We start from the raw sequence: 23,605 nt of genomic DNA on the forward strand, positions 1-23,605 counted from the left end.
GCCCTGTCTGCCATCAATACAGACAGAACGTGAAGGAATATCTGGTATTCCATGAGATCGAACTTAGATGTGCAGTCACCTTGTATGATAAAGGACTTTGACATTATCCTGCTCTAGTGACTGACCAATAATGTGAAATGTCTGTCCTCCCCCATCACATTAAATTTCTAACATTCTTTTGCATTACTGCATATCCCTGCTGGCTGCTCTATGCAACTTCTTTGTTTTCATTTATTATATATATTCCTGCTCTAACACCAACACACAATGGAGGCCGCCGTTCTGTTGTCTGAATGCATTGATATTGGGCTGCAGCTTATTGATGTGTTAGAAACCAGAGACCTCACTGTGGCATGGATTGTGGGTGAGCTGCTGCTCCATAAGCTGAGCAGAACTAAATTGTCAAAATTTGAGGTTGCCGTAAAGTTTGAGGGATGAGACATTTGGAGGAGTGGGGGGATTATGCGTAGCGGGAGTGTGTGATTTCACTGCAAGGCTTGTTTGGGTATTTTTTTGTTATATAAATAGTAATTTAAATGGAAGCATGTGCACTAATCTAGCAGTTACCAGAATAGCATAGCAAAAAACAGGATAGTTATAGTTGGCACAGTGTGTACTTTGCATGTGTGGTAGAGCGGAGGAGAGTATATTCAGTCTGCTGCTATTGCACAATATGGCCAAAGAAAGTTAATACTTGGCACATAAGGAATGCTAATTAAGTAAATACTGGTATATAAACCTTAAATACCCACCATATATAGTTACTTGGTCAGTACCCACAGAATATCACCACAGACATGGTACTAAAACTCCCAGCATCATGATGTACAGTAATATGCTCACAAACACATAATATGCTAAGCAAGGCACAGGATATGCCGGCTGTATATCCAGCAAGATAGGCCAGACGAGATCCCGTGTAATATTTAATGTGCACCGTAGTAGTCCATCAGTGTGCCCAATAGGTACTTACCTCGGGCCCGGACAGAGCTCATCCAAAGCGTTGGAGCAGGCAATATTATAAGAAAAGGGGTGGATGTGTTTTTTTGTTTGTGTTTTTCTGGTATACAATATATGCCAATTAAAGAGGAGGATTAGTGCAGAATTTATTGCACAGTCCAAATGACCATCATAGTATACACCAAGCTAGTGTGGCACATTGTACCAGCGCACTCACACACGTGCGAATGTCATTATGTCCCTTCATCTGGCTGCTATTGGTCTTTGGACTCGTGTCCTTAAGTCATCTGTGGTGAGACCTTTAGAAGTCATTTATGTTGGCTGGTTAAAGTGGCGAGTGGGCAGCTCAACGTGATGTGGCCTTTTCTGGAGATTGAGTGGCCTAGCGTTCATCAGGGGTCCACATAGGGCAGAAGAATGGGCTCTCGGGATGTACCACCGTCTACTACTAAAGGGCAAGTCCAATTTATAAAAACGAGTATAATAAAAGCAAATTTGTTCTTTTAAAACTCTGAGAAAATAATTTGAGGGATTTTTTTTTAATTTTTTTTTTTTAATCTGATATGACTTTACAGGGTAATGCATAAATTACATTTAATTTTGATTTTGTAGCAGACATGAGGTCCCTAGGGCAGTGGTTCCCAAACTGTGCGTCTAGGCTCCCTGGGGTGCCTCGGCCAGGACCAGTGGTAAGCAAGGCTGAGGACTACTTGGTAATAATTTTGGCTTAGGGGTGCCTTGAAAAAAAATTATGGAGACCCTAAGGGTGCCTTGAACTGAAGAAGTTTGGAATCCACTGCCATAGGGTATAGACTGGCCAGTTTAGTCTTGTGTGCTAATAGTTGCTATGGATCTTGATCGTTTTATGATCAGCTGTATGGATTCTTCTATGGTGTATGTTGTATCCTTTTTGATAAAATTACAGATTTACTTTTAATGCACATTGTGAGAAACTGGTCACATTTCTTGCAATTGTTTTGATGCTTTTTGTAAAATGTTTGGTGCTTTCTGTTGGTTTAGAGACCTAAGCCCCAATTCCAGAAACCAGTAACTTGTGAATTGAAGTTTGGTCTTGTGAATGTTAGGCAGTATCTCAGTGACCTCACTGCTTCTCAGCAGGCTACATAACATCCCAAAAATGGATGTTTAATTGTATACAGGTATAAGTTAGAGATGCTCCGGCTCGGTTCCCAGAGAACCGAACATACTCGGACTTAGCAGATCCAAGTACCGAGCGGAGCCGGCTCGGTACTGTCGCGCTCCCTCGGAATTGAAAACGAGGCAAAACATCATTGTTATGTCATTGGATCTCACAAGTTTTTGTTTCCTTTTTAAGATGCAAAATAACGGGTGGATCCCCCTTTTTCTTTTCTGCCACTGCTGTGTGCCAATGTGTCCTAGATGTGGTAGGAACTGTCGTGTGTTTGTGTCATTGCTCTGTCGCTTACCATCCAGCCAGGTCGCTGCAGTATTTGTCCGAAAGTGTATGAAAATAATATTGTGACCTGAGGTGGTGGTCAAAATTGACTGCAAATGACTTGAAATTAGTGTTATTGAGGTTAATAATGTAGGAACAAAAGAGAGAGCAAAATTATGTTTTTGTTTCTTTTTTTAGCATATTTTAGGATTTTTTTTCTAGAAAATCCAAAACGCACAAGGGCGTTTTTGCCAAAACACGAAGCTAATCCAGATCCAAAACCAGTTCACGGGGGTCAGTGAGCATCTCTAGTATAAGTCCACTTTACTAGCATTTCTAAATGTCCGGGAGATTTTTTTTTTTCTTTTTTTTTTTTTTTTGATGAATGCTTCTGTTCAATATCTGGGATTAATGTTTGGCACGGAGCCTTGCAAGATCTACAGCACATACTGAGAGTGCCATATTTTACTGAATCGCTTCGCCAACCACACATTGCAGACGCTCAGCCACAGAATTCTTAATTACACTTTCTTTTGAGCTGGAAAGCAGTCGCATCCATTTTTAACTATCATAGTGTGTGTGTGTGTGTGTGTATGTCTATATATAATTACACATGATGTCCCTGAGAAAAGTAATGTTATTATATACATCCTTTTGGATTAAATACACCCTTTTGATAATACTCCACTTTGTCTTAAATCCTTGAGTGCCGCCTCACCTGGAATATATATATATTATAGATATTGCAACTATTTGAGTGGTTACCTAAAACTCAGTCTTGGTTCAACAGCCAGCAAGCCAGAGGCTGCCAATGATTAACAGTAAGCATGTTGATGTCATCAATTCGGCCCCTTTCCCTTTGGCACAGTGCTCCCAGTGCGCCCCCGTGCAGGGACTGGGATCCTGCATGGATTATTTATATATGCTGGGAGAGGCGGCCGTACGCCCTCAGTAGGCTCAGCACACTGGGAGAGAAGGGAACAGCCGCTCTGGGTACAGGGGAATTCAGTCTCTAATCTGGAACCAGGGTGGGGACTGTAATTGATCTGATGCCTCTTAACCATGACTAATTATCAGCTCGTTAGTTAAAGGGGAAGATCAGCATAGCGATATATAAAATAAAGGGTGTTATTTTTATTTTAGGTGTAAGACATTTAGTGAACAGCTGTGTGTGTTTAATCCAGCTGACAACTAGGAATATGTTTTTGGTGAAGTCTTTTCAGGATATGGAATGTTTTTTAAAGGGAACTTGCGTGAAATGTTTCCTTGTTTGTTCTGCAGTGCGAATTGTTCAAGTGTCAAGTGAGAACCCTACGCCGAATATTCAGGCATTTGAACACCAAGGAGATCATTTATTTATCTATTTTTTTTTTAACGTATGCATGGTATGCTTTTTTAAATTTTATTTTCACTTTTGTTTTTGTTTTTTGACAACCAGAATGGGGAATGCTGTCCGCTCTGCTCCGCCCATAGGCCCAATTCCTGAAAGCTGTTAAAGTATCTAGGTCTGGGGTGTGTAGCAGATGCAGGTCCTGCCCATTCAGTGCTCAGTCTACATACTGAATCTCTTGCCAACGGTGAGCTGGTTTAATTTAAGTTGTGCACTGCACCTCTAAGTTTGTAAGTTATCCATAATTTTAAGGAGCAGCTATTTCCTAGACGAAGATGGTGTTTTTTTTTTTTTTTTTTTTAAACATTTAAAATACAGTATTGTTTAATGACCATAGTGATTACTCATGATGACTAGATTACAAAGCAGATCTTAATTCTGGTGACTAACGGCCATCACTTACCTCCCACCACACTCATTCTGCCCTCTGTGTCGATGTCAACCTCACCATCGAGTGCAGGGAGTCTTATTGCCCTGCACGGTCATTGGTGACTGTTCATGTTGATGATGATATCGGCTATTCCTGGACCCACAGTGACGTCCGAGTGACTATTCAGAGAATCACGGAACACCCCGCAGATGGTTTCCAATATCGTGACCAACAGCTGAGTCATGTTTAAGATATTGTGCTATACAGCACTGAGTGCTAGATCGGCACAGAAGGTTTGACTGTTTCATGTTTTCAAGTTGTTGAAACTGGTTTAAGTGCTTTATAGAATAAAAAGATAACTGTTTTGTTCACCTGCAAATAGGCAATGACAGATGCACTAGGTTTGTTCTCAAGAGGGTTTTCAATGTGAAGTGAATTCAACACAGAAATCCTACGTCCACTTGAGGTTCATGTTCTTGTGTATTTTTACTATTAAAATTCAGGGGTTATTGTTGCTGTGACTTTTGTTCAATACTTTTTCAGCTAAGTAAGGGCAGCATTTCATAAGATTTGTTGCTATTGTGCTATGTTAGTGTGAAGAGGAGTCTCCCTTTCGGGTTCATTTATCTAATGATCAGCCTCCATTCCTGTGGAAATGGCTATTTTCACCAGAGAGAGGTTTATTTTATTTTTCATTTTGCTTATTTATGAAGCCGCTAACACCGGTGAAATTGCTCCACAGAACGCTATGGGGATGGCAAAAATGTGACTGAAATTTTTCTCTTGTGGGTTTATTCAGTTAGGTTTGGAAATCGCAGTTGCGCTCCGGAACCGCATGCGAGGGATTTCCCTTTGCCCCATAGAGTTTCAAAGGGACATTTGCATTGTTGCTATAACATATTACTTTATGTAATGCAACCGCCATCTCCGGAACCAATTAATTATGCCCCTTGAAGTTAACATCTGTGGATGGCGTTAACCATAGAATTCAACACCTCAGAACCTCATTGGAGGAGAAACCAAGAAGAGGCAGCTCACCTTTTCCCAGTTCCCCCTGCTGAGGCTGCTGGCTCCTCCCCTGCTGAGGCTGCTGGCTCCTCCCCTGCTGAGGCTGCTGGCTCCTCCCCTGCTGAGGCTGCTGGCTCCTCCCCTGCTGAGGCTGCTGGCTCCTCCCCTGCTGTCTGTTCAAGGGAATGCTGAGCTAGATATCAACTAGGATTACACATAGAGGGTTAGATTGTAGTGTGACCCAACATCCATTCTAGGGAACAGAATAATTAGCCCAATAATCATACTCAAGTGCCATTTGCCCTTGAAGTTAGGATAGTGATAAATTCTACAGAAGATCCCAGACTCTGTTATCTAATAATGTCTTAATAATCTGCATCAGCCGTTTTCACCAACGGAACCAGAGATGTACAGGACAAAATGGTACAATGAACATGTGCTGACTTTCATGGCTCCCATTAACATGGGACAAAACCCCTAGAATATTAACCAAAGTATGTATGGGCTCACATTTAAGCTTACTATTACACAATACAGATCTCAATCTGATGGTATATAAAAGCGTTCAGCAAATATGGTGATTAGCGTACATGGTAAAGCCCCCTCCCCCAACTCCCATTCCTGGTGTCTGTTATGGATAACTTATCCCTCAAAAGGAATTTAATCCTTGTGGCTAGTGCACACATCTGCTACCCCAACCTCCCCCTGATTATCTGTATACAAAGCACCCCTCCATTCTTGGTGGCTAGTATACAAAACAGACCATAACCCTGGTGACTAAGGCTCTATACAGGTCCCTTCACTTGCCTCACATTATGCCAAGCTCTGCCCCATTTGTTAAGTGTAGGAACTCTATCATCCTATATCATTTTTATTGGTAATTGAAATCCCTGTTTGCTTTCGTGCACAAAACTCTGTTGACTGCCAGAATTCACTGTAGATAGAGCAACTGGGCACCAACAATCAGTTACTCTGTGCTGTCAGGATCTGGGACTGTCCAGTTAAAACACGACTCGCTATAAACCGAGGACCTCTGGTCGTCCTATCCTTTTATAGAAAGCAAGAATATAAAACCTGTATTTATACATCTTCTCTCAACTCGTTTCTACCGTGTCCTTTAATCCACACTGATTGTTATACATGTATTACTCATCCTGGGTACATTGCATTGTTCTGCTGTCAGTTTTATTACATGTGTTCGAAGAGATATGAAAAACTACAAGCCTCTGACATTCGTGTAGGATGGGCCCAAAAACAGCTGATGTGAGTCTTCATCATCACCACCAGCTATTTATATAGCGCCACTAATTCCGTTGCGCTGTAAAGAGAACTCGCTCACATCAGTCCCTGCCCATTGGAGCTTAGTCTAAATTCTCTAACATACAGACATGGACAGAGAGAGTCTAGGGTCAATTTTGATAGCAGCCACTTAACCTACTAGTATGTTTTTGGCGTGTGGGAGGAAACCGGAGCACCCGGAGGAAACCCACGCAAACACAGGGAGAACATACAAACTCCACACAGATAAGGCCATGGTCAGGAATCAAACTCATGACCCCAGTGCTGTGAGGCAGAAGTGCTAAAAATGGATATAGCGGTTTCGATGTGAAGCCTGTGGGGGTCTGACTGTCCCATCATGAGTTTAATTCTAAGGTGCAGCAGAAATTCTAATGTACATTTTAAAGTGATGCCTCTCTCCTAACATTTCTCCCAATTTACCCTTCATCATTGTAATCACACTTTTTAAATTTCTCACATTTTCTCTAGTTGAGTTATAAAGTGTATGTTTGTCTGTTTTTTGTTTTTAACATTGACTCATTGCCTAATAGAGGCAGCAATGTCTGATTCATATTAGACCTATGTAGGAACAGTCACATGACCTGACAGATAATTGAGAGAAACTTACCAGGCAACAACATTGTAAGTTTTGTTTCATTAAATTTTGACCACGCAGGACACTGTTCCAGTGAGTACATATATCTAAAATTTGTGACACTTCCCTATTTTACATGAATTTTAATTGTGACATGGGAAGGCCTGATACAATAATCATGAAGCTTATAGTTTTGTACCTTGCAGGCACAGGCTTTATTTGGGAGTTTGGGTAGAACATTAATGCCATATCAGTCTCAATGTATGCATACTATACATCTAATATGAACCTCATAGGTTAAGAGTCAAGACTCGCTACAAGTGTATGTATAGGTGTGATAAGAGCAATGGGAGATGTTTCTCCCCCTGTTGGCCTTAAGTGGTACTGCAGATGCTAGAGTTTAATGCTCTGCACCTCAAGCATTATTTTAACACTTGTAATGTAATCCCCCCACCTATAAAGGCTCTTTTTATAACTGAAGAAGTGTTTCTGTATGTTTTGGACATGACATGGAAATTATGGCATGACATGCTTAACATAAATAGTCTTGTGGTCTCTACTGACCTCTTAAGTCAACAACAGATGTTTATTCTATTTTGTGTATAATTGTTGCTTCCTGTTTGCACATTGTCAGGTAGTAGATTGCCATGTTCCCAATAAATCTTTATATTAATGCGCTGAAGAGGCTAAAGGAATGTAGCAATGCGTGTATTCCCAGAGAAGTTGTGTAGAGTTGGGCACGTTTCAGTATTCCTCACGGATCCATGAAAGGACTTGTGAGAGGACATTAATCGTGTGTAACAGAGAAATAGTTGCTCCTGGACTAAGCATTAAAGGAATTCTGTATAATCACAATGTTTTCTTTAATAATTATATTTCTTGTTACGCAATATAACCTTATAAGAAAACATGTCTTGTTCCTGTGGTGTTGCGTATGGTATGTTTTCTGTGGAGAGCATCTAAGGAGAACAACAAATGCTTCTACAGATTGTTATGCCTGGAGAAGATTGCATGTGAATATAGCTCAGTGTTTGCAGTGCAGGTCTGGACACTCGAGGAAAACCATATCCCCACAAAATTCTGGAGTGTAAAGATAGATATACCTAATGTGCTATTAATAGGAATGTTCATTCAAAGTAGTATTACCATCTGGAGCTAATGAGCTCCTCCCCCTCTCCCTGGAACTCTGGGAAATATAGCTGCATGGACCCTTGGTTCATTGCTCACACATGACTGTAACCCGGGGTCGTGAGGCAGCCGGAGGATGCTCACATTTAGGACTGTGCCATAAAACAGGCTTTTGCTCACTGACCCTTCTCTGCTGTCATTAGGAATTGGAAAGAGCATTTGGGCCTAAAGCTAGGTACACACTACACTGTTTTCGTCCAATAATCTGCTCAAACAGATGACATACGACCGCTCGTTCAAAAGTCGGGTCAGTGTGTGCAGTGACACGATGGTCAAAAGTCTGCCCAAATGGACTATTGTCGCCTCATTTGGTTGGTCGTACCGTTTAATATTTTCGTTCCAATCTCGTTTCCGTTGTGTAGTGTGTATAAACTTCCTACCGATCCGCGACAATCCTCCGATACTTCCTCGACCTGGGGGGCGTGTGTATGTATGTAAATTTTTGATGTCTGTCCCAGTCCCACGTGGTGCGGTATCCACACATCACAGGTTTGTGTTTTGTATCGATGTGTATTGCACCTGTCTGGCTGCAGACCATTACACGTGTATAAAGCATGGGTGTTATTACCCTTTGCATCTATGTTGACAATCAATTCTCATTTAACCTTTTATAAAGTTTATAAAGTATTAAAGTTATAAAGTCATATTAACCTTTTTGTTTTTATGCTGTTTTGGGAGTTAACTATAGCGAAAGCTCTGCCCCTTTATGCTAATGTCTTTGGTATCTTGCTACATTTCCCGCAAATGTTGCTTAAGTGTGTATGAAATTGCAATCATTGCTCACGACAACATGGCTGTAAAAAGTCGCTAAAGGGACGTCCGCTCTTCCCTTTATCGTCCTAAACAAGGCTAGTGTGTATGCAGTCCATGGACCGAGCGATCGGACTATCGATCGCATGGAAAATTGCTCAGTATAAAACGTTGGTTGACATTTCAGTAGTGTGTACCTAGCTTAAGCTGTCCCCGGGAATTGAACCACTTTCTGGTTAGCAATAATAATTATGACCCCTTTTTAGGTTCTATACAAACAGCCTGCAGAGTAACAAAAGTACTTAAAGAATAACCGCCCAAAATTTACAATTATTTCTTTGAGTGACATTGGGTAGGATAAATGGGTAATATTCATGATTAGGATAATGCAGTGTGTGACGAGTTTTGTTTTTTGAATCTAGATAATCTATGTAAATCTGTATTCTTCTTTTTTTCTTTTTCCATTTTGTTAAGGGCAGGTGTTTTTTTTTTTTTTGTTTTGTTAATAATCATAATCATAATCATCATAATAATAAATATATATACGGTATATTAAAGTTTAATCATGCAACTTTGCCTAACCTATATTCTTGCTTTGCTTTTAACCCTCACATGTGTAAGTTGGGTGACACAGAGGTTAGTGCTTAAACCATTTGGATGACTAGATGGAGTATTGCACAGTGTGGTGGTGATGAACCAGATTTATTAATAATGGCTGCGATACAGTGGGACGTGTATTTCATGTTAGTTTGTAGCAATATTATGCCAGTATTTCTCATGCAGTAAGTCATAACACAATGTCTTGTAGTGCACGGGAGAGGCCAGTGAGATGCTATGAAGAGAAAATATATCCATAATTTATTATTTTTTTGTATATATACAAAAAAGATAGGTATTTCGTATTCAACAATGCTGTATAATTGGGATAATCATATTCAGGCATATTCCCCTTTCCAGTGAAGCTGGCAATCTTAATTTATCTCCCACAGGGCCCCTTGGCGCGCACACACACACACACACACACACACACACACACACACACACACACACACACACACACTTTTAGCCAGAAGCCAATGAAACGTAACACACAAAACAAAATATCCCTATCTTAAACAGTCTCTTATTTCTATAGCTTTTTTGATACCCACTTTGTGAACACAGTAGAAGCTGCACAGAACAGAAGGTGCTGCCTCCATAGTTAATACACCACAAGCACCGAGAGTGACTACAGTACATACAGGCCCTAAGGATGTCCTTTCATTTTTGGTTCAATAGCATATTTGACCTTTTAGGTAATCGTGTCTGCACGCTGCTGAAATTCATATGCATTGTTCTGTGGTATGAAGGGCTGGTCATAATTTATTTGGGTGTTGTACAGCTGAGGCTAGGGGACCACGCCTTATCTGTTCATTTCGGTGGTATCGCCGTACAGGTGGACTTTAAGGGAGTTTATCTACATATGTCAATATATCTGCCCCACTACAGTCATCTATAACTTGATGATGTTTTGCACTGTCTGTTTTATTTAATGGCTGTCTACAATAGGAAATACCTATAACACTTGAAATGTTTTAAAATGTAGTTGGTCACTAGCCCTCAGTAAATATGGAGATTCAGTTGTTCCCTTGATGAGTCAGAGCAGGGGATATCCTCTCTCCTGCTTCAGCGAGCCTTGCATTGGGTTGTCAAAGACTCTCCTGAGTGTTTCTCATGTGTGTGAATGGAAAGCTCACAGAGGAGGGGCTTTGACAACATTCCTCCAGCTTGGAATGTTCTTTCACAAATCGCCAGGTCCACTGATCGCCACTTTTATGTTGTGTCATGAGCGTTTTGTCGCTATCCAATAACGATTGTCGAATCTCGATTTTGTGTTTCCAAAGCACAAAGTAATTATCTTAAAGTAGCAGAATAATTCAAGCGAAATAATAAGTACAGCCGTTGCTTATCGCAGGCGCCCTGGATCCAGTGAAGTCATTCAGGTCTGAAGGCTGTGGTCAAAGACTGCTCACTAAGCCCAATGCTCCTGCTTCTATGCAGTCAGAAATACAGTAAAACAATGCAGATGGTGTGGCTTGCTTCTATTGGTCCAGGCTTCAGGAAGGTCCAGTATACTGCAGGTCATAGGCCAGTTCAAACCATAATATCCAAAGGTGGGGGTCATCTCTCCAGGGGATGTGCTCCTACTTTCCCGCCAAGAATCCAGTTTCAACTAGTCTATTAGCATTTTACTGTCGGTATCACTTTAAACCTTTATTCCCTAACATCAATCACTAGAGTATGCAATGTGCGATCTATTCGGCGAATGAACCGGACAGCTGCTGATGAATATGGGGATTAAAATGATACTAAACATGACACAGTTCCCGCAACCTGAACCTTGAGTTTTAAGAACGTGCATATAACTTATAATATTACACATAAATACTGCTATATTTTGACATAAACTGTGTTGCAACTACAATTAATGTGTACTATTTACAGGTGTGTGTGTGTGTGTGTGTGTGTTCGTGTGAATGTGTATAAAAGTGTAAAAACTTATTGCCACGTGTTGCGGCTGGATACGCCTTTCCACGCCGTAGCGTGCTCTACGCATATTTTCAGACAAAGACAACCAAGTTTGCTCGATATTAATTGAAATTACTTTATCCAATTTGCTGACTTCGACAGTTGTGTCTTCTATCTCAAATGTGTTTTTAGTTTTTCGGTGGAATTCATTGACCTGTAACGCTAACTGAATTTAATTGCGATGTAACTTTTGCATTTTACCTACTGCCCATCAAATATCAACTTCGTGTGTGTGTGTGAGTACGAACAGATACATCCAGCATATAGAAAAAGAGGAACTGATTATGCAGTTGACCAGTAATACAAATTGAAGGTCTTTTCCAGGGTACAAATCTATAAAGGCTGGGACTGTCCCTGGAAAGTAGGGATAATTGGCAATTCTAGGATTATCTCTTGTCTTCAGCATTCTGAGCAGACTGGAAACCATCTCCTATCAGATGGTTCTACAGTGCTAACATCACAAGTGGTGTCTAGTCAGGAAACGTACGTGTGTGTGTTCCTGGTTATTTCTAGGTTTGGGCATTTTGTCACTGTCCCAACATTGTAACTTTCGGCATGACTTTTGTTACATGCCATAGTCTAAGAAAGGGTTTAGAAATTGGTCTTTTTGCTGCAGTGGAAGATATAATGCTTAACGACTGCTAAAATAATAAAAAAAAAAATGATAAAAAAATCACTTTAACGTTACATTTGTTTAATTGTAAAAAAAAATTTTTATTTTTTTTTAGAACAGGATCCATTGCTGTTCATGTATTCTGAGTGGCTCAGTGTGCAGTGACAACTTAAACTCCATAGTGTTACCATTGTCTGATTGTCTTCCTCTATGCTATTTGTCCTTCACAAACTGCATCATACTCCAGTTCCTAATGAACAGGCTGTCTGCTCATGAATATTAGCCCCGCCCACAAATGGCTGCCTCCACTATATTGCTGGTGACTGTATTACTTTAAGAAGTTATTTCTGTCTGTGTCCCGTAGAGGAAATTGTTATACGACCTCCAAATAGCAACAACTTGAGCATGAAATCGTGGTATACCACCCCAGCAGATTTATGGCAGTGTGTATGATGAAAGCACTAAGGGAACCTAGACACACAAAATATAAACTGCCTGTTAATCAGTTTATTCCTACAGTGTTATGGCTTGCTATGAATCTTAACTAAACCTTGACTTCTGTCTACACCTGTAATGGGAAGTAAGTTGGGGTAATATCTGTTACCAAAATATCCCACATCCAAAAAGTGTTACTGAAAGAGCAGGTTAGACTTGTAAATTTAATACTGAGAAATAAACCCTTCTGTATTAATGACGGAAAAGTCCCCGTCTCTATGAACAACTAAAATTTCCCCATGTTATCACGTGCCGTTAACCCCTCCGGCCCGTGTTCTTCCTGGCCTTTAACTCCCAAATCTTTTGATGAATAAGTTCTCTCGTTCTAATTGATTCTTCAGATGTCTCTGTAAGGTGTGACGTTCTGGGACGGGTCGATGCAATTCAATATAGCAACTGCAACTCGTCCTCTAGATCCTGTGCCCCCGACCCACTCCCTTCTGACAGATTTGTATGAGTCACTAAGGCTTGCTGGTGTCAGTTCTTGGGGAAGGGGGGGTGGGGGGTACAAGCGACATCACTGGGAGCTGGTGGCATAAGCGTCAAATTAGACAGTGCTATATTGGTGTCTCCATATTTAGTAGAGTCATGTGAAAGAGTCTAGTGTGCAGCTGCCTCTGACTGTTCATCTTCTCTCTGCAGATTTTGGAAGAGCACAGGTCTGTGCAGGTCTGCTACCTCCCCCCCTCCTCCCTTTCCTGGAGCTTGTCTTCTGGCAGGAAGGTATGTGACACGAATACGTTCTTTTAGGTATACAGGGAATTTGGGTGCTCTGCCGGGGCGTCCTGTGCACTCCGGAGCTGGGTGCTGTCTTGGTGAGTCCTATGCATGCAGGTAGAGCTTGTTTAATTAGAAACTAGGTGCAGTCTGAAGCACATAGTGTGTGTGTGTTTGTGTTATACCGGTTTAGTGATTTTGAAACACAAACTGATGCATGCTTAGTATTCTTCTTTAGTCGAAACCAAGGCTTGAAGGTGCAGAATGTTAAAAATGACATTAAAAGTCTGCAAAAGTCAGTCCCTGCTTTATTTTTATTATTTTTTTTTAATAAAACAACGTTGTGTTTTGGGTCTTCCCAGACTTCTAAAAAACCGCTTATTGTAAAATATAAACATATAACTGATTACTGTACAAGGACCTGTGTCTTTGTGTGTGCCTCTGCTTATGGTACAACATGGCAGAACAATTGGGTAGGACGGTGGTCTTCGACCTTGTGACATCTACCAGGACAGCCTAAATTAATTTTTTTAGTGAGACCCCATTTGTTAGAGCATTGTAAAAAGAGCAGAATCACAAACAAATGGGAGCGTGTTAAATATCCAAAAGGAAGTATAGCTAATGTGTTTTATTTACAACTAAAATATGATTTCAAGGGTAGCCAAAAACTTGATTTCACTTCTTGTAAGAGTTTCCTTCGTCTCCCATTAGTTGTTTTGACCCATTAAGACTCTTATTAGGGCACATGAATGCGTCCTGGTACAGGTGTAGGAAAATAGAGTATCTGGAGTTTAAAAAGTTTAGCAAACGTGTTGCACTTATTCATTTGCTTTATGAAAAGTGCTGTAAAAAAAAAAAAAAAAGAGGTAAAACTCCAATGACTTGGGCTCAAGTGTATATTTAAATGCACAAATTATAAAGCTAGCATTGGGAGCTATAAGTGTGTGTGTGGATAGAGCTCACTAGTACATTTGTCTAAAATTTTGCAAGTAATCTAAGTTTCCCATGAACTTTGCTGCTTTCTTTTGTAATATTTCTCACCTTATATATTTTAATAATCACGATGGCTAGAGCATCGAAGATGTAGCACAAATGTGTTCTCAGAGCTGCTTGTGAAATACAGGGATGTACTATATGTCACAGTGAGTCTGTCTCTGTGCCCTCTGGTTTAATTCTGATTGTCCAGTACATGATCTTGTATTCGATCTTACAAGGTGCAGCCCTGTCTCTACATCCCCTGGAGTTTTGTTTCTTTTTGGGAGGGGAGGGAAGGGGTCCCTCTCATAGCTGGCAGCAGGTGTTGATATTTTAGGCCTGTGTTCAATGTTTATTTTGGGAGTGAGAACAGTTTCCGTTCTTGGATTGTCTGAGCTTTTAATAACAAGGCATGCCGGGATGGAGGCCGCAGAGTCCCTCGTACTTGTGAATCGTACAGCCCAGACCAGTCACTGATCTGACACCGGGATCTATCCTTGGGGTACTGAGCATCTCTGTCTACGTGGTGCTAGAACACCACCGTGATCTGTCGTTATACACAGATCACGTTTGCCTGATTTATATAGCAGGGAGTGTCTAATCTCATGCCATAAAGCACTCGTTGCCGTCAAGTCTGTAGCGTAAATTCCAATCTCAATGACTTTTTTTAAGTATCTTTGTCATATAGTAAAAGCAGGGTAATTAGACCACATGTTAGTAGGGCTTAGGAGACGCTCCTTTACCATGAAGTTTTTCACCCATAAAAGGTCACCAAGACTGATACAGGAATCTGCTCTGTCACATGAATTTCTTTCCAGCCTTCAAGTCTCCTGGGTCATATCAGAATTACAGATTCCCATGGTCTAGCCTTACTAAGCCGTGGTGGTTTTTGGAAATCACCGGTCACATGGCATGGCAGCCATACTTGTGTTCTCCCTATTACCCCGGTCACATGGCATGGCAGCCATACTTGTGTTCTCCCTATTGCCCCGGTCACATGGCATGGCAGCCATACTTGTGTTCTCCCTATTGCCCCGGTCGCATGGCATGGCAGCCATACTTGTGTTCTCCCTATTGCCCCGGTCGCATGGCATGGCAGCCATACTTGTGTTCTCCCTATTGCCCCGGTCACATGGCATGGCAGCCATACTTGTGTTCTCCCTATTGCCCCGGTCACATGGCATGGCAGCCATACTTGTGTTCTCCCTATTACCCCGGTCACATGGCATGGCAGCCATACATGTGTTCTCCCTATTACCCCGGTCACATGGCATGGCAGCCATACTTGTGTTCTCCCTTTTAAATGCAGGGTATGCATTGTTGAGTCAAGCTATACCATACAGTTAGCAGTATTTTAATACAAATTACTGAGACACTTCAAACCCCTTCAGTTTATTGACTTGCACATGGCTTCTTGCAACCTTCCCTAAATACTTTATCTTTTCGTCTGTATGGAAACATATTAAATTGGTGCCCTCATGGTATCCCTAATGTAGAAAGATAATCTTTATTGCCTGGTTTAGGAATCTATGTTGTAATTTAATAGATGCAGGTTGAGCTGAAGAACGTAGTGTAATGCACAGTAAGATGATTGTGTTGTGTGGGCCAGCTGTAATGCTGGGAAAATCCCCGTCACCAAACAATCAAAGAGAAATGGTAACGGCACAAAGGAGAAGAAAAGATGGCTATAGGTGGGGAAAGAACAAAACACCTATATATCTATATCTATATCTATATCTATATCTATATCTATATATATATTAGTGTGTAAGTGCTTTGGTTGTGCATGGAGAATGTGCTGACCTGGCTGCTTCACGCTGAGGAATTTATTCTTTTCTCCTCTGGCAATATTTTGAAGACCATAGTGGAACACGGTGTTTACTTTTATAATTAAATGGACCAATTTCCACAGAATATTGAGGCTATTTAACGGATAGGCTGCATTTGGCGAGGGCTGGTTCAGAACACAATGGGGCCGGGACTGATTTGAATGAGTTCTCTGTACAGTGCTGCGGAATCAGTGGCGCTATATAAATAAATGGTGATGATGCCTTTACTCTACGTATGCTCATTGTACCTATATGCTCGTATTCGCCTTTTATACATGCCCCATGTCTACTGGAAGGTTATGCCCAAGTGGAGGACACCCCTTTGTGAGATATATTGATATATAATATTTTTTTTTCTACAGTGCCAGCGTAATCTGCAAACATTCTGTGCTGTAAGAAATCCACGACGATGACGGACGAGGGAGAGGGGCCCGTCGGTGGCAGCTTCTGGGAAGTGAGTAGTCAGTAATCCTCTACCACCCCCACTCAGCAAACATTTCCATGAATAGACTTTGCTCACACAACCTTAATGCCCCCTTAGAGCTGGTGGAGGTCAGACAGGTTACATGGAATAATATGGCTACTTGTGTATATGGTAAGAGAGGGCTATAGAGTGTGGTGCTCACCTGTAGTTTTATCATTCACGTGTGGATGTTATCAGCTGAGTTACTCCGGTATAGTTAAAGGAGGTTGTGTGTTTATTGCAGCTATTACACTATTGACTTGTATGTGTTACAGTTTAATCCTATTAGTAAACTGTTCTATCTCTCCTTGGTGTAAAGTATCAATGTATTCTAAGTTATTGGAGTTAAGTATATTAATTGTACTGTGGTACCTTGCATCAGCTGTTTATAGTAGTTTTTGTTTTAATGTTTATTTGTAGGTTTTGATAGGCATTTAAGTTTGGGGGGGGGGGGGATTTGAAGCATTTCTTCCATTATCGTCTGTACTTGCTGTACTTTGTGTCACTATGGGGTCAATTCAATGACTAGCGAGTTTCTCTGGGATAATCTGCAGCTAAGCGACATTGCAGAGTTTTCCTGGCAACCCATAGACTGCGATGTTTGGGTACCGTCGTACCCGAAATGTGCCTAACTGGACATAGCTGTAATGGAATCTGCCCATACATGTCTGTATAATTTAGTTATTCTTACCCTTGTGTAATATGTTTAATATATGTGGTCATATATGCCTTATTGTTAATATTCAATCATGTACATGATTGAATCTCTAAATACACAAACCCAATCCCTTAGGTTTTACATGTGGCCTACTCGTACTGCTCACAGGGCGGAAGATATTACTATTAGTCATGTGCCAACATGTTCCCAGAGCTGTATGTAAGGGGTTAAACATTTAGGGAAATGAGACTTCTATACAAATACAATAGTATCCTATAACTGGCAACCTGCTGCAAGTGCTGGCAATCTAAGGGTTCTGTTAAACCACTGCCACAAATAGTAGGGACTGCCACAATCTGTTCATATATGGAGTCCGCATTTCACCCTCCACTGCGCACATTGGGGTTTGTGAGAACCTTTATCTACTTTTAAAGTAAGTTTATTAACAGCTACTCGTGGACAACCTGTGGTTCTCTGGCAGTGTAGGACTACAAGACCCAGCATGCAACACACTGGGCGTAATTACTATTTGAGCATTCTGCAACCCCTTCTCTCCGATCTAGGCTGGCAACTATCGTCGTACTGTAAAGCGGATCGAGGACGGGAACCGGCTGTGTAACGACCTGGTCACCTGTTTCAGGGAGAGAGCCAAAATTGAGAAGGGCTACGCCCAGCAGCTGACGGACTGGAGCCGCAAGTGGAAGAGCAGTTTGGAGAAGGGTGAGTGGCTGCAGCTTGCGGAATAGAAATGGGATAAAGATCTGCTGGGGACGCACTGTCCTCACTTTAACCTGATACTGGTACGTGTAGCTCCTGTGCGGAACAGTCCAGGGTACGTGCTGTTGCTGACGGAACGTTGATGGGGAAACACAAAATAACAGGGAAATAAAAGTTATATAAAAAAAAAACAAAAACTTGTCACTGATCCAGATGTTCAGAGCTGTTGCTGTACACAAATTGTGGGAAAGGGAATTATTTATTGTAATGTGATCTGCTGCAGGAGAAGGAAGCTCACCCCTAGGCTAATAGAAGAGTTATGCAAGCCGTACTTGCAGGGCTGAAATTATTAGTTACCAGCATTCATAGGACTAACAGCAAAATTGGAAATAGAGGAGCACAATGTCCATGTTTTTTTTGGGTAAAATTTTATTGCATTTTTCTTTCTTTTTTTTTTTTAATTCTAAACAACAAAAAAGCCCATAACATTGGGCTTAATCCCCAATTATAACCCACACAGTGTTACAGGTATTATCAAGTATTCATACACAATAGGATCACAAAAGAAAAAGCATTGACATTCAGATATTCAAACCAAGGTATGCACATCTTCCACAATTTCAAGATGCAATGAAATAATAATACAGTTTTGATAATACAGAATATAATCGTTGACCTTAATGACTCAATAATAGTCGGCTGGATGTCTGCCCCGAGCAATCATTAGGAGAGCTCCACCTCCCTCAACCCTTCCGTGACATATGGGGATATCCACCACCTGTAACAATGTCCATGTTTAAGCAATATGTGTATGTACTTAGTCCTACAAGGGATTTTACTGTGAATGCTGTTGGCGATTTATTTACTAAAAATGTTGTGCATTACAAAGCTGAATGTAACTTTTGTAGCTGAAGTGTTTACAAGCAATGTATTACGCCCTATTGTAGAAGGTTGCCTTGTTAGGAGGGAGGGGAGTCTGTCTTGCATGACCCTGGAGAAGCCTAGGAGTGACAGGCTTGATGGCTTGCTTTGTGTTGATTGGTAGATACATACACACAGGCAGTGATGTCGCAGGAAGCGGACAAGCTGCTCTTTGAGGTGTGCGGTGAGGAACAGAGAGGGCTACATATGAACAGTACTCGGTTACAGATCTGCATGAACCGTAGCGCCCGCATGTCTTTCTGTGGCTTGTTCTAATGGCGGGGTCTGGGAACTCGCTGTGTGCATGTATAAGTGCCAGCTGCATTACTTCACACACCCAGAACTGCTCACCAAGTTGCTTTAGGGTAGAGCTATTCTATGAAGTTGGGTTAGTTTACAGGTTAATTTTAAATGCAGACTCTGGTAAATAGTTTTGTTTGTAAGTAGGAATGGACTTTTATTAACATAACAAAGGTAAATAGTTCTCTTTAAACCGAGACGGTGCATGGAAACGAAGTGTCACAGTATTGTCTGCTCTGCCAAGGTAAAATGAAAGCAAAAATAACTTTACAAACTATGTCCTGTATGCAGGGGCAAACGCAGGATTTGTAGAGGGGGGTTTCCACACCACACCGCCAGTGGGCGTGACCAGCATGCATGGGGTGTGGCTATAATTTTAGACAGTTTTTGGCTGCTCTCCAACTCTTCCTATCCCCATAATATACATGGGCAATGCTGCGTGCACTACTGTTACGGGCACACAGCTCTCCCTTTTCAAGCAGAGCCGTGTGAAGCGGGAGCAGGGTCCAGCCACCTCAATTTATACAGTGCCCCAGGCTTGGAGGGGGTTTACAGGCACTAGGAACACCTCCCTCTCTCCCCTGCTCGGTTTGCCTATGGTATGATACCTGGATCTTGGGCAGACTCAATACCCAGCAGGCATCTTATGAAGTTAATGTACTACTGCCAAACAATAACTTTACAGTGAAGTCTCACAATATACCTAGGTATTGTAGATGATAATGCTGCTTTACTTTAATCAGTGCCCTGATCTCGTCTCATCTCCCGCAGGTCCTCAATACGGCACCCTGGAGAAAGCTTGGCACGCCTTCCTAACTGCAGCGGATAAGCTCAGCGAGATTCACACCGAGCTGCGGAATCAGCTGTGGGATGAAGACAGCGGGAAGGTCCGGGATTGGCAGAAGGAAGCCTACCACAAGCAGATGATTGGAGGTTTCCGAGAGACAAAGGAAGCAGAAGATGGATTTAGCAAGGCTCAGAAACCCTGGGTGAAAAAGCTCAAAGATGTAAGTGTGTCATACGGATGTTACCATTTCTGACTGGATTATTGAATGTGCTGTGTTTGTTTGTTGCCTTGAAAAAAAGCTATGTTAAAAATGTCCTTGTATATACTAGGGGTTTTTCACATAAGGTTTAGCAGATTGCTAAATCAAAATCATAATTTGCATGCAAAAGTAGTAGGTGCAGACTACATAATCTTAATTGTAATTTTAGCGGTGGGAAGAGAACTGTATTCTATGCTAAGATCACAGGGTAGTTGTATGTGTGTGTGTGTGTGTGTATGTATGTATGTATATATATATATATATATATCTATATCTATATCCTTGCCAATCAAGATTCTGTACCCCTGGTATGTACCTTTTTTATTATCATCATTGTTTATTTCTATAGCGCCACTGATTCCACAGCGCTGCACAGAGAACTCACTCACATCAGTCCCTGCCCCATTGGAGCTTACAGTCTAAATTCCCTAACATACACACAGACAGACACTAGGGTCAATTTGATAGCTGCCAATTAACCTACTAGTATGTTTTTGGAGTGTGGGAGGAAACCGGAGCACCTGGCGGAAACCCACGCAAACATGGGAAGAACATTCAAACTTCACACAGATAAGGCCATGGTTGGGAATCGAACTCATGACCCCAGTGCTGTGAGGCAGAAGTGCTAACCACTGAGCCATCGTACCTTTTTTTTTTTTTTTTATCTTTTTCTTTTTTTTTTAACACTATTTTATCACCCCACTCTTTCGTATTAAGAGATCACACCTCTTGTTGTTCAAAACCAATGAATGTGGCTGTACTTGGAGATCTAATGATGGATTTTACCAGGGAAATCAATGAAACAATATAAAGGTATAAAATGGGCACCCCATATACCTGAACGTTATTTTCTGTGAATGTGTCAGGGAATATAATCAGTACATGCAAATAAGATCACTTTTATCCCCTACATTGAGAGTAACATTTTAAAGTATTAACTGCCAACGTTTTCATACGTAATTGTTTTCCTCTACACGCACACAACACTTAAAATGTTTATTTAATGTTGTTTTTTTTTAATATGGTGATATGTCTGAGTGTTCCACCCATTGGTCATGGGTTTTGTATTCTTTGGAAATCAAGTTGCAAATTACTTTTTTGATGTAGAAACAGTGAAATGTTTGTCTGATCTGTCAGACAGTTGCTCTCTCAACTTCCTGCGCCTTTAAACGTTTATAGATAAAGTAAATACAGTACTTTGTGTTAGGGGGAATCTTCCTCTTTTTATGTAAATATTTATATGAATGGATTTGGAAAACAACAGTTATTGTTCAGCGTAAGAGTAAGTGGTCTACAGAAAGCAGAGGCCGTGTTTAATACTGGCATTATTATGCTTTAATGTTGTTGTGAAGTGGTACATGGTGGTATAAGAGCAGGGCACAGTATAATTCTCTGGTAAGACCAGCGCAGGTATCTCTCGTGCCAGTCCGAGTGTTGGCTTCTTGGGAAGTTGGGGAAAAGACCCGAAAGGTAAGGTCTATGTGCAGCTCTAAATTATATAATAACGTGTTTAATGAATGTGGAAACACAACTTTGCAGCGATTCTCCAGCATGTTATTTATGATGGATCAGAGTAGAAAATCAATACATTCATTGAGCAATACTGCTGGTGCGGAGTATTGGCTGTTACTGCTTTCTTTGCATTGTTACAAGGACATAATAATCTTTTATGTACATTACCTTTTGTATATTGCAAATCTATAATATGTATGTGTTTTCCAGTTCTTGAGATGTGACTTTGCATTTGCTATGTGGAGGAGTACGATCTACATTATTATTAACAGTGCTTCGTTCGTAACTTTTCAGCAGTGTCCCGGCAGCCTCTCTTAGTGTCCCGGCAGCCTCTCTTAGTGTCCCGGCAGCCTCTCTTAGTGTCCCGGCAGCCTCTCTTAGTGTCCCGGCAGCCTCTCTTAGTGTCCCGGCAGCCTCTCTTAGTGTCCCGGCAGCCTCTCTTAGTGTCCCGGCAGCCTCTCTTAGTGTCCCGGCAGCCTCTCTTAGTGTCCCGGCAGCCTCTCTTAGTGTCCCGGCAGCCTCTCTTAGTATTGGCTCTAGCAGTCTGAAGCTGCCACGGACAGATTGCTGCGACCTGCTGCAGAGTAGTTTGTTGCCAGTTGGGTTATGGTGCAAGTGCTTCCGCATTAACCACAGCATTAGTCCGCCTTGACCGGCTGATAGTGGCAAAGAGGAGCCATGACTCTTATTTTTAAATTGCAACTCCCTCCCCTTCTATATCTAGGGTATGCAGTACAGTATATGTGGGCACTGTATGAAGTTAGTTAAGTAACGTAGCATACTTAATGTCTGTTTCGTGTTCCTTGTTCAGGTGGAGGTTGCCAAGAAGCGGTACCATGTGGCTCGCAAGGATGAACGGGCAGCGCAGGTGCGAGAGGATCATTCGAAAGCCGATGCCTCCGTTTCACAGGAGCAGCTACGTAAACTGCAGGAGCGCGTGGAGAGGTGCAACCAGGAAGCTGAGAAGGTCAGAGGATGGGCGTTGTGGCAGACCCCGTTTCCTGTGTTGACTATACTGTCGGACACAAATGTTGTGTAAATTTGTATATAAGTGGGTGAAGCGGATTTGCGTTGCATTCTCACGTCTGGGTTACACCCTGTATTAGATCTATCTTCACTGTGAACGGTTCTGCTGCTCTTTATAAACGTCACTACAACCACAATATAATAGGAACCTAAAAGATACTGATGCAATTTATGCCTCAAAATTGCAGTTATTTGCACTAAACATTGAGTCCAGCACTGAGAGTGCAGGAGAACCGTTGCAATGTATTATCAATTTTAAGAATTGTTTCAATCTTAAGAAAAAATACATAATGAATAAAAGAACCCTTGTTTGTAAATAAGGAACCTGATAAATGTGTATTACATTGGTTAAAAACTCCAAAATGATTTCTAATATCTTTATCCTGTAGTGTAGAGGACATGTCAATACTGTTTTCCAGTTAAAAAATGTATTCGTTACAGAGGCATAGATCTAGTACTCGGGAGGGGGAGATTATTATTATTGATGAGGATCAGGTCTCTGGTCCCTTTCATACAATTACCCATAAAAGAGACCGCAATAGTTTTGAATCATCGCTGCTGAAGCTTTGTTTTCAGAGTGCTTTAAAGACCTGTGAGTGTCGTCCTTTATAATATACATCTATATGTATCTTACAAGAGTGGGTGTCTTGCTGCTATTGCTGTGCTGGTTCCTTCTCCCACTACAGACCACCTATTATGTGACGGGACAGGGGATGGTAGTGGTAGTGTACCTACACGGTACAATAACGGGGAGGGGGTGACAGGGGCAGAATGAGCAGGGGGGTGTATGCGTGTCTGTGTGTGCTGCA

The 23,605-nt window shown here is 41.4% G+C and overlaps 1 protein-coding gene across 5 annotated transcripts in view; it reads left to right on the forward strand.

The window, feature by feature from the left end:
* Positions 1 to 23,605, forward strand: part of PACSIN3 (protein kinase C and casein kinase substrate in neurons 3) — a 58,051-nt gene that overhangs the window by 24,348 nt on the left and 10,098 nt on the right. For all 5 annotated transcript variants that reach the window (XM_075188159.1, XM_075188157.1, XM_075188161.1 and 2 more), the window contains exons 2-6: positions 13,275 to 13,355; positions 16,516 to 16,607; positions 17,838 to 17,994; positions 19,984 to 20,219; positions 22,582 to 22,737. In XM_075188159.1, coding sequence (XP_075044260.1) covers positions 16,563 to 16,607; positions 17,838 to 17,994; positions 19,984 to 20,219; positions 22,582 to 22,737 — 594 coding nt within the window. In that variant the 5' untranslated portion in view covers positions 13,275 to 13,355; positions 16,516 to 16,562. The remainder of the gene's footprint in view (positions 1 to 13,274; positions 13,356 to 16,515; positions 16,608 to 17,837; positions 17,995 to 19,983; positions 20,220 to 22,581; positions 22,738 to 23,605) is intronic.

Source organism: Mixophyes fleayi, chromosome 10 (genome assembly GCF_038048845.1).
Source record: "Mixophyes fleayi isolate aMixFle1 chromosome 10, aMixFle1.hap1, whole genome shotgun sequence".
Classification (NCBI taxonomy): Eukaryota; Metazoa; Chordata; class Amphibia; order Anura; family Limnodynastidae; genus Mixophyes; species Mixophyes fleayi.